Here is a 12,504-nt window from a genome sequence, read left to right on the forward strand (position 1 = left end):
AAGTAAATATACATAGTTGTTTAGTGCTGTAATGCGTGTAAAGCATTATCTGTTGTGTCTGTTCATGCATGTTGTAAGTGCTTGGATTGTCATAACATTTGTACTATGGTTATTTTCACTTTGTGTATAGAAAACAAATAAAATCATGTTTGAAAGAAACAAGTATTAAACTATTGTGCTCAGCTTTAGGTTTAATCTCTGTTTTTCATAGAGAAGTATTATTATAAAGTGAGCACCAGTATGTTTGTATATGTCGCTGATTGTTGGGGAAGCTTTATTTCCCTGTGAAATGGCCTGATTAGGTATAAGATAGGGCATTAAAATGTGAAATGTATTAGTTTCCTACTCCTTCTTTGGGATTTTATTTGTTAATATAAACATGCTTGTTTTGGTCTTGTTCACATGGACACCAAATAAGAGTTCTCAGCATGCATCTTTAATTCTGTTGATATCATGCTCCCCCTTCTTCAACTCTCTTTTCAGTTCACATGTTTGCCTTTACATGGCACTTCTTGCCTAATGTGACATACATGGCCTAGATTTACTGGAGACCATAGGGCACTGAATGGTGTGCCTTATTCACTGGCTGTAAAAGTATATTATGTGTGTGTAAATGAAGTAGATGCCTTACTGGACCAGCATGGTGTCTGATACAGCCACTTGTGTTACCCCTCAGAAGCCTTTGACAAGGTGATGTGACAAAAGACAGTGTTGCAAAGTTCCTTGGCACAGTTTTACAAATTTGTTATAAACTACTGTGGTTAAAAAGTATTAGTTGCATACATTTGGAATACATATGAAAACCACATTGCTACATCAAAACAAGTGTCGTCCCTGACACTGAACTGTATAAGCCCCCAGACATGCACACTCTATAGGTGCACCGGTTCAGCTGTTTAACACAAATACTTAATCAGCCATTCACATGCAATTCAGGGCATTTGGGCATGTGGTCACTGACCTTCTTAAGTTCAAACCGAGGATCAGAATGGGGATGAAAGGTAACTTTGAACATGGTTGGTGAAAGGTAACTTTGAACATGGTTGGTGCAAGGTGGGCTGGCATGTTAGAAACTGCTAATCTGCTGGGATTTTCACACACAACTATCTCCAGGGTTTACAGAAAATGGTCCAAAAAGGATGAATATCCAGTGAGTGGCAGTTCTCTGGTAACTCCACTTGGTACACCCTAAGGTTGTTTCTGTTCCTAGTCATGATTGAACTGATTGGCTTCTTGTACACTCCAGATCCTCTATACAGTGATTGTCAATAGGCTGATACCAGGTCAAGTTTAGGTTTTTACACTGATTTAAAAAAGTATTTATTACTTAATTTTTACATAGCTGTAATATTGTTGTTGGTGAATGTAAAGAAGATAGTAAAATCAGATTGTAGGGCGGTGATCTTTATTTACAGTACAAACCTCAATTTGTTATTGTTGTTGCCTGCAAACAACAGCCTTGCGTGGGTAACCCAACATTTACCCACCTTCAATTGATATATTGTTTTGTTGGTAATCTGTGAGGTGCCCCTCTAGGTTCTTTAATTCCCAGTATCACTGCTTGAGCTAAAGGCTTAGTTGCAGAAAGTGATACAAAAAAGTCTGATTCTTTTTTGTTTTGTCATCTTTATTCTCCCTGATAAGTTAAAACTACAGGTAAAGTAGAAAACCCCTTTAAGGCACCATATTTTAAGTAAAACTAAAATACTAATTTAAAAAGTCTGGTTATCTGGTTTTAGCACACCTAGGAGCCTGAAATCTTGCTGGTTGATGGGGGGATCAAATACTTATTTCACTCATTACAATGCACATCAACTCTGACTTTTGAGCACTAGGTTTTTGAGGGTTCTTTTGTTTTTATTCTGTCTCTCACACCTACAATAAACCTACCATTATAATTATAGAATGGTTATTTCTTTGTCAGAGGGCAAACGTACAAAATTAGCAGGAGATCAAATACTTCTTTCCCTCACTGTATGTTTTCTTCCAATTATAAGTTCTTTTCTTTTGTTTTACTGAAATCTGGTGGCTGAATGATTTTTTTTTTGTGTGTTTGTGTATGCCTAAAATTCTAAATGCTGCTTTGTGTCAGCAGCAATCTAGGAAGCTTGGCTGGATATCCAACATTTGGACACCCCTTACCCAATGCTCTAGTCAGCAATGGCAGCACAATGGCTCAGTGGCCTTTGCAGCCCTAGTCCCAGGTTCGAAACTCGGCAAAGACACTATGTGCATGGAGGTTGCAGGTTCTCCCTGTGTTTGTGCCGGTTTTCCCTGGGTAATCCGGTTTCCTCCCAAATTCCAAAAACATACAGTTAGGTAATCCCGAGTCACTCGGGGAAGCTAAAAAACAATAAAAACCCCACTTTTACCTTGTTCCTTTGGCTTCCCCAGGCCTCCTGCTCGTCCGTCCACGTCCTCAGGACACGTCCCCCTTCTTTGATCTTCTCCCGGCGACTGCAGAGACTATCTCCGGGGTTTCCCGGTGACATTGGTGCATGCGCTGGTTCGTGCGGGAGGTGCGTCGAGAAATTCAAATAATTTTGCCTTTACCTCCGCAGATTTACCTTTACCTCCTTGACCGCTCTGGAGCTGTCCTCGATTGGGTCATACACTGGGCTCCACCATCTTTTTTTTTTTTCTTCTTGTTACATCACCCACTTTCGCACTGCACAGACGCAGCCTGCTGAAAATAGGGTGGTGGTGGGGGGAATAGAATGCTGATCTCACTGCGCATGTTTGAGATCAGCACCTTTTTTCCCATTGCAGGAAAAAGCCCCTTCTGTGCATGACCGATCTCGGGCATGTACAGGAAGAGCAGCCTAAAGCCCTCTGGGATATGTGATGCAAGTATCCCAGGAGGCTCCGCACTCCCATTCTGTCTTTACCATTACTGCCCTTTATATAAAATAAAAACTTTGGCGATAGGTCCCCTTTTAACATCTATCCTTTGTGCCTGATTTATTAAAGGTCTCCAAGATTGGTGAAGATTGGCTACTGTTGGGAAACCTGGGTGATCAAACATTTCAAAAATGAAATAATGGATGTTTTCCCCATAACAGCCTATCCTCTCCAGGCTTGGAGAGTTTTAATAAATCTGGCCCATTATGTGAGAGCAGTGGTCCAGTTCTCCATTGTGTTGTCAACACAGGACACTTTTTAAAATACCACATATATACACATACATATTAAAAATGGTGCCATATTACCTTTGTATGCTATCTGAATGTATAACTAGTAGTATCCTTTGGAAACTGGACATGCACAAAGTGACCCTCTTAGACAGTGAATTGTAGAATGCAGAGCCATTTCATTGTTTAGGTAATTGTTATAGTCTGTACTGTTAAGCATACATGTAGGTTTACATCATTTCCAATCGTGAAATGCTACAGAATGTGATAAATCTGAAGAAAAGATAAAAGGAATGGGGATTTGGACTTTGCTCTTGAAAACATAGTCCAGCTTGTCCAGTCCCAAGTGTTGCAATCACTGTTTAGTAACGTTTATATCAATAATAAATATGCAGTAATGCTTTCATAACATTTTCAAGTTTGCTTCCAGATGGCCTGCACCACAATGATATTTTTCAGGGGCCATTCTGCACTCAGTTATGGTACATCCATGCTACCTCCTAAAATGTGAAAGCTCATCTAGAGGGGAGGCAAAGGCAGCACCAAAATCAGGGGGATTAATGTGTTTCTAGTGGGAGAAACTTTGGATCAATTATGTTTTATATGCAATGATAGAATGTAACAACCATATTTGTTTGTTTGTTTGTTTTTCTATGACTTTTATATTGCATATTTGCCAACCAATGTGATAAATTCTTATATTGTGATAGCTGCTGTTCATCCTGAAGTAGTGTCTAATTCCCAAATGCATGGTATGATTAATGCTGCAGCATGCTGGCGTTGTTGGCTATTTCCAATTTGAGTGATTTTGTTGAGATATTTTGTACCTTGATACACTGTCTATATTTTTTGTGTGGTAACTGTAGCCCATTAACTAATGATCTGCTTTTGTTGTTAGGTGTATGTGGCTTGTCAGTCGATGCTGATTGTCATTGTGGGCGCTGTACCAGAATATCACATTGATAAAGGAGAAGGCCTCAGTGATGAAGACTTTATCAAGCATGTCCGATATGCAGACAACTTCACCTCCATAGTATCTGAGGTATCATTCTGATCTCTTTAAGGGAGCATAGTAGATAAGAAATGTTATTTTCTAAATGAATTACTGCTTTGTGTTATCTTTTTCAAAGGCGGATGTTATGTTTAATTTAGTATTCTGTCTGTGTGCCTTTCCTCAATTTTACTTTACGTTCTAAAGGAAAACTCTACATTTAACCTTTTATGTAATCTCTCGTACACTTTTCATACATTATAGCAATTGGTTAATTGAATCCTCTAAAGTTTCACATAACATTCATGCAACTATAGAAATCCTCCATCATTCCATTTTTTTTAATGTTTTCATTTATTACACGTAAACATATTACTTACAATCAATGTAAAACTTATAATTATAAGTATATAATTAAAGTTTTTGGACTTTCATAATATTCATTGACCAATACACCCACCCCTTTTCAATGACTGACTTCAGTCTCCTAATTATAGAGTCTGTCAGTTACTTGATCGGCTCATGATGAACTTTCACTTAAAGCGGAACTAAAGTAAAAAAAAAAAAAAAAAGCACACTTACCTTTAAACCTGCAGATCTCTCGATGGCGCTGGTCCTTTCCTCGATGTGGTCCCACGCCATCCTGAAATTTCTCTTCATCAAGTGTGGGGGAAGCACTGAGTGCCACCATCTTCAGTCTTCTTTTTCGGTCTTCTTGCTACGTCACCTGATCTCGCACCTGCGCAGGTGCCAGATGTACCTGATGTAGGGTGGGTGATGTAGCCCGCTGTGAAAGGGAAAAAATGCGCAGAAGGAGCAGCGAGGAGCCTCCTGGGATTCGGGACATAGGTATTCCGGTACGCTCTGTGCTCCAATCCAGTCTTGTTCACCATGGTGCTGCACCCTTGCACCCAAAAAAAAAAAAAGTTGAGTTTAGGTCCGCTTTAAGTGGCAACAATTGCTGTTCAGTGTGGTTTCTTGTTTTCCCTTTGAGTCCAGTGAGGAAAGGGAACAGGCCCTTGCTGGCTAGACAAGTAGGATAGTATTTGAATACGTGCATTGGAGCATTGTCCTACATGAAACTCATGACCTTGAATGCTTTACTGTTTGAAGAAATTATCTTTCAGGACCTGACTGTCAGTTTGCAGGTTGATTTTCAATTTATTTTTAACCCAAAAAAGTTCAACAAGCTTATTTCTATTATTGCAACCCATGCAGTACACTCCCTCCACCTTACTGGTGCCAGATTTTAAACTAATGTCCTGTCTCAATTACTGACCCAGTCATAGGTTCCCTCATCATTATCCTTTGAGTCAATCTCCTTTTCTTGGACCATAAAAGTCCCAGAAATCGATCTTAAAGTGTACCTGAATTTTTATTTTTTTTTGTGAAGTCACAATACTAAGATAGTTCCACTTTGAACTGCTATTTCTGTCCCAGTCAGCATCATTAACCATCCCTCAGAACCTGCTCCCTCTTCTGTGTAAATTCCTTGGGGGGGGGGTGTAACCATATTGCTTGTAGGAGCTCTTAATAATTTTAAAAGCTGAACAGTCCTGCAGGGGGCTACACTGGGAGTGCTGGACAATCATTGTAGTTACATAGCTGGTAGGGGGAAAGGTTCAGAAAGCGGGTTGCTCCACCCATCCAAAGTTCAGATTCACTTTTGGGTACCGTATTTTTCGCCGTATAAGACGCTCCGGAATATAAGACGCACCCAATTTTAAAGGAGGAAAATCTAGAAAAAAAGATTCTGAAAGATTATTCCCCTTCTGATCACTCATGTGCCATTCATACCGGTATTCCCCTTCTGATCACTCATGTGCCATTCAAATTCCCTTTCTGATCACTCTGTACCTTTTTAAATTCCCTTTCTGATCACTCTGTGTCATTCAAACTCCCCTTCTGATCACTCTGTGCTTTTTTTCTATTGTACGGCAGTTAGGACAGGGAACAGCAGGTGGCGCTGTGCCGGCTTCTTTCGCTTTGCTTTACAGACAGGAGAAAACACGATGCTGGCAGAGGAGAGAAGAGAGACACGCTGCAGCCAGAGACACACGCAGGATCGGGTATCGGGTGAGTATAATATTTTAATTATTATTTTTTTTAACACATTTGTCGTATAGGACGCACTAACTTTTCCCCCCCAGTTTTGGGGAAGAAAAAGTGCGTCTTATATGGCAAAAAATACGGTATTTCTTGGCTCAATGTTAGCACTTCAGTGTGTGAATGTTATTGGTGATCATGTTTTACCTTTCTTTACTTGGACTATAAACATTTTCCAACTTGTACTTTTGGACACTCCAGGTAGGTTGCAGTTCTGCAATACAGTGGCAGTGGAGGCTAATGGGTTCCTGTTTGAATTATAATAAGTTTTTTTGCACTTAATTTGTACTCTTTTATCTACATAAATATTTTGCAGCTCTTTGCAACAAAATATTTGAATGCCTGGTAGCCATTCCTTAATAAATTAGTAGTTTCCAGAGTACTGCATATGTTTGAAATAGATTTATATTTTTTTTTAATTAATCCTATTTTTTTTTTTACTTTTTCTTAAGGAAATAAAGCTGCGTAATAAACATGCACATCTTAATTTAAGGTGTAAAACTACCAAGAAAATGATTCCTAAACATTCAAGTTTATATGGTTTAAAGTTGGAAAATGTGAAAAGACTAAATAAGGTCAAAATGTTGTAAAAAATTTTGCAGATAATATGCATGAATATTTGATTACGATTAAGTCACTTTCGAACTTGAAAGAGGATCATGGAGGCTGCCAGATCCTTCTAAAAAAACTGTCATACTTCTCACCTATATATTTTTTACCTACTGACCTCTCTGATGTTCTATGATCTTTCTTGTGCCAGATCAGTGACCTAAAATAATAAGTATTAAAACCAAATATGTTCTGCAACTAACATTTTCATAAAAAAATTAAATTTAGAAAATGCAGCCCCCATGTTTCTCCGATGACAGATTTATTTTACAATGAATGTGTGGTGGTGAGAAGTATTCCATTTACTGTCGGTAGTGCTGATCTCACATCTTTAGAGCACTGATACTATACAGGGTTTTATATTTTCAAGTTTTTACTGTTAATGAAAAATACATTCCATGTTATTTGTCAAAAATGATGCTGGACTGTGCCATTGTTTATTTGGCCTAGCAAAATGTGTTTGTGAAGTAGGTGTGGAAATCACATAGGAAAAATTTCCATTCATAAATAATAAATAGAACTTTTCAGTCCTCATTAAAGCCAGAATTATTGCGATAATATCTCTGGATATGCCACTCTTAGCGGAGATGAATGATATTGCAGCTTAAGTGAATCAGGTCTGTGGTATGCTCACGTTGTCGCTGCCTTGTTAGAGATGTTCAAATCTGATATTACATCTCACAATCCATTACTTCCATAAATGTCAAATAGGCATATGATAAGTGACGGTTCAAGTGTAAGTTCACCTTCCTGCTTTAGAAAGGAAAAAAAAGTCATAAATGCATCATATGTGCTGACAGAATTTACATAGATATCACCTTAGATTTCCATATATTTTACCCCAAAATATTTTAATTTAAGTACATAGTTCTCCCCAGCCCCCTTTTAGTGGGCGGAGCACCTGGCTGCCATGCCCCCCAATGCCGGGCTCTTATCTGCAGTTCTAATCCTCTGAATGGACAACAAAGAGGCTGCTCTGTTCTCAGCTGTCATCAGTTCAGAGGATTCCAGCTGCTGAAAAGAGCCGGGCAGTTGGAGAACAGCACAGCTAGAATGAGATCGGAACACAGACTGTCCCTCCACCTTTTCTCTAGCTCATGCTGAGTCTTCTTTTGAAAAAAAAAAAAAACTGCTTGTAAATGAATCCGCCCTATGGGTGTGTGTAATAACCTCATTGGAGCAGTGTGATAGCTGTGTGTGTGTGTATATCATGTGTGTGTCATTCTGCAGCCTTACAGCTCACTGTGTACAACATTTCCTAAACTGTTGGCCGTAATGACTTGAAATTTTCTGGGTGCACAAAGGACCCTCATAGCTAATATTTTTCAGACCCCCAGGTTTTAAGAATTTAAATATATGGGGATCACAATTTTAAAAACTTGTGAAAATACAACATTGGGAGTGCAGTTTCAAAAGCAAGTACGCCTAGGAGTTCCTTATTGAAAATGGAAGTTGGGGACCCCCGAGGACACTTACAAAGCAAAGAGCATTGGGGTGGGGTCTCTAAATTGGCACCTACCTGTCACAAATCTATAACTTTTATACTATGTTACCCTGTCCGCTTTTCTTCTTTGAACCCCATTTTCCTTAGAATGGTGGGGTGTACAAATCCGAAAATGTAGGTGCAGTGGTGGGACATTTTTGGCTAGCACCCCCCCCCCCACTAAAATGTAATTACTACGTCAACAAATGAACCCCAATATCTCTGGAATGGGAAGGCGTAAAAAACTGAAAACATCTGTGGCTAACAGTCCCTAAAATGTGATCACTATGGCATGATTAGAACATAAACTCTGCCCATCAAAACAGAATTGGTGTTCAGGTACTGGAGGAGTACAGTCATGTGTAACAGGGAGGTGTGTTTTGATGGGCAGCATTTTTTATGTTGTATTGATGCCATGGTGATGAAAGTTTTGGGAAGTGTCTCCCACTTGCACTTCTATTTTTGTTAACCTGCTCCTTACTATTCTAGAGAAATTATGCTCTAAGTTAGGGAAGCGGACATTTAGGTGTAACGGCAGGAGGTTTTATGGTCAGAGGTTTTTTTATGTTCTAATTATGCCATACTAATTAAGTTTTTTTTTTTGGGGGGGTGAGGGTTATACATATTCTGGAACTCTCCATTTCAGGGAAATTGGGGTTCAAAGAATAGAAGCAGAAAGTGTAGGATAATATTACAATTATAGGTTTGTGAAAGGTAGGTATAAATTTATCCCTACATTTGTGTTTTAGGAATATTTATCTGCATAAGTATGGAAATTATATCCCTTATCAATGCATACAGATATTCAATAAAAGAAGGTTCATACACAAATGATAGCTAGTCACTCAAACAGTTTAGTTAAGAAAACAAGGTGAAACAAAGTACACAGCAATATTGTTTGATATCTACACATAGGAACTTCAATCAATGATATATATCACATGGACATAAAGTTATTAGTAGTACCCCTGTAATTATCTAGTAACTACTTAGTACACAATACAGTAATTACAAAATGGCAAAGAAATGCAGTAATACTATAGACACCCATAAGACTACAATCGGGAATATCTTATAGCTACCTTCTAAGAGGTTAATGGGTACCTCAGGAGCCTACTTTCTTCCGAAGAGGACTCCATAACTGCTTACTTATGGAGACCCTCAGGAGACAAAAGAGAACCAGCAAGCAGAAGAGGAGAGCAAGCAAGAGCGGAGAGCAAGACCTCTCAATTCTCTCAGTTCCCATTTTTATATAGTTAGATCCCATTAGGTATCCTTGGGGCTCTTGGATTGGTTAGTGGATGTGTTCTGTACGATGACCATCGGTTGACACACACCCCACTAGATTGGGATTGGTTAATGTAATTTGATGGACCTCCCAGCTTAATTTGAGATTTGAATCTGAGCTGGAATCTGAGTTTAGGGGACAACAAGACATCCAGCTGGGTCATCACCCCAACCCACCTGTCCAGTTAGGCACCCATCTTCTGCTACTTCAAGCTTGATGGATTTATTACCCCTTGAGGGTCCTACTGGCAATCAGTTTGTTATGGGAACTAGATCTTGTGTGCTAGCATGTTTTATTATCTGTTTTGTTCATTGTTCCTTGGTTGAGGTTCTTTGGTAACCACTGATTAGATATCCCCTAGGTAATCCAGATGGCCAGTACAAAGAAAAACAGGTTTCATGTTTACACACAACATTCCTGCACCTATACACATACATTATATATACATTTATATCTATCCACATAAATCTACAAATATCTATAAACAATCTTGAGGTACAACAATTTGCATTTCAGTTTTGGGCTCCTAGATGCACTTGCCTTTGAAACAGCAACCTCAATGTTTAATTTTCACAAGTTTTTAAACTTGTTACCTCCATGTCTTAAAATACATTTAAATTTAAATGAAACTTGTGACATTTTAAATTTTTCTTTAAATACATTTTGTTTACTAGTAGTTATGAGAGTCCACTGTGCACACTGAAAATTCAAGTGATTACAACCAAGGGTTTAGGAGATCTGAAGGTTTGATCAAAGGAGTTCTTAGGCTGAAAAATATGACGAGCAATCTTTACACACACAGTTAGCCCACTGCGCTGCTGCTGATGTAATTGTACAAGCACATAAGGGTGACTAAATTTCATATGGGCAGTGATGAGAGGGAAGGGGGCACTGCCTGTCCTCCTTCCATATGCTATCACATGCACCATGCTATTAAAGCATCACCACATTTTAACATTATATAAAGTGTGAATTTCCCCTTTATATAATGGAAAATGTGTTTTTCTTTACCATTTTTGAGTGAGGACTCATCTTTACTGCCATGGTGGTAAGGACTGCAGGATAAGTCCGGAGCCTCCTGGGGTAATTGTCACATATCTCATGTGGATGTGGGCTGCTCCTTCTGTGCATGCCCAACATCAGTAAAGTTTCATCAGGGGCATGCCCAATATGCATGGCAGTTTTTTTTTTACTGCTAATATGAACTAAACCACACTACTACAAGGAATTACACTATTAAAATATGGAACACTAGGAAGTTGAATCAAAATACACAGCACTTAACAGTTTGGGCATAACATGGAAAAACTGGATATACTAACAAGCCAGGCATTGGAATGTTGAAAAAAAGTATTGGCGAAAGGTAGAACACTGACACAACAATAGGGGTCACTGGATACCTATGGCGTAAACTAGGAGCACTAAATTTGCCTAGTCTTGCCCCACCCACTTTTTTTACCACCTGGCTGCAGCTTCCCACCACGAGGCTGAAAAAAAAATTTCTCCGGAGAACACTGAAGTATATGCTTTGTTTATTAATAGCATTATTGATAATAATTTAGAAAGCAGTGGTATGACTGTGCTGTACATTTATAAGTTATGATTTCCTGTTTGCTGCACCAGCTTCTGTATGCCGAAGCTGGCTTAACACATTGAAAATTAATGACCTTGTGTCAAAATAAGAAAAACCCAAAGGAGAGCATGTTAAAGTCACATGATTGACTCTCCTCCGGTTATGGACCTCCCTCTGTTTCATTGAATTCTGTGGGGCTTCACTGCCTAGACACCATGGCTTGATTTTTATTACTTGCATCACACACACAGTCTAATGAACATCTGCTCTCTTTTATAAATATGCTGTTTAGTGTACTTAACTGTTTCCATCTTTGCTCCCTGAGCGCTTTAAAACTTAGGATATATTTTACCTGTTTATTGATTCTTATTATGTGGTCTTTTCAACACAACACAGCCCCAAGGGTGAAATTCTCAAGACTCTTGGAGTTGTACAGATGCATATGTACAGCTCTAAAAATGGTCTCCATTCACTTCACTAAAAAGTTTTCTGCAACCTTTACAGCCTATGCTCCTAGTCCTGGGAAAATAGAGAGGTACCTAAAAGTATACGTGAATTTAAAGTGCACTTCTCCATTGAAGGTGAATCTTGCCAACTGTATTTCACTGCTTAAAGAATTTTAAGTATTGTGTTTTAAAGCAGACACTAAAAGCTGTCTGCAAATACTATTTTTCTGACATCTAAAAAAAATGTCAGATAGTCATCTTGAGCACTATATTCACATTATGTAGGTATTGACTGTCTGACCATTCATTCCCATTCCACAATCTAAAATCAGAGTGCCTAATATTAATTGACATTATAGTATTGGATGGGTGAATGGGGTGCAACAAGCTAAGGTCTGTTTAACAAGTCTGCAACTAGAGAGGGGAATATAGCAATATGACTTATAAACTTCATACAAGTACGCAGGAAGCAGGTCTGAAGGTTATATAAAACAAATTTAAAACAGACTGGGAATTATCATGTTACACAAAATATAAGACAAATTAAAATCTCTCACAAACGTTGGAAAGTTTTGAAGACCATAACTATGTAGTGTTTTTTACACTACAAGTGAAACTGAATTTCAGGTTTATTGTATTCAGAATGATGTAATCTGATTGAGTGGTCTGGGTTAATGCTTAGAAATGCTTCTTGCGCCATGTTATTAAAGGGAGTTACCAGGTTGATAGCATGTAATTCCTCAGAATACAAGAGTTGCAGGCTATCTAGATTTCTATTGCAATCATTAGTATTCTGCCTTTTCATTACATTTCTTGTATTTTATTCTACAGCTATAAAGCCTAAATAGTTTTAATTTAGAGTTTGTGATTAAGATAT

The 12,504-nt window shown here is 38.5% G+C and overlaps 1 protein-coding gene across 2 annotated transcripts in view; it reads left to right on the forward strand.

The window, feature by feature from the left end:
* LOC140339183 (solute carrier family 22 member 15-like) overlaps positions 1–12,504 on the forward strand; it is a 152,229-nt gene that overhangs the window by 25,508 nt on the left and 114,217 nt on the right. For both annotated transcript variants that reach the window (XM_072423735.1, XM_072423736.1), the window contains exon 2: positions 4,030–4,173. In XM_072423735.1, coding sequence (XP_072279836.1) covers positions 4,030–4,173 — 144 coding nt within the window. The remainder of the gene's footprint in view (positions 1–4,029; positions 4,174–12,504) is intronic.

The sequence above is a fragment of the Pyxicephalus adspersus genome, chromosome 10 (genome assembly GCF_032062135.1).
Source record: "Pyxicephalus adspersus chromosome 10, UCB_Pads_2.0, whole genome shotgun sequence".
Taxonomy (NCBI): domain Eukaryota; kingdom Metazoa; phylum Chordata; class Amphibia; order Anura; family Pyxicephalidae; genus Pyxicephalus; species Pyxicephalus adspersus.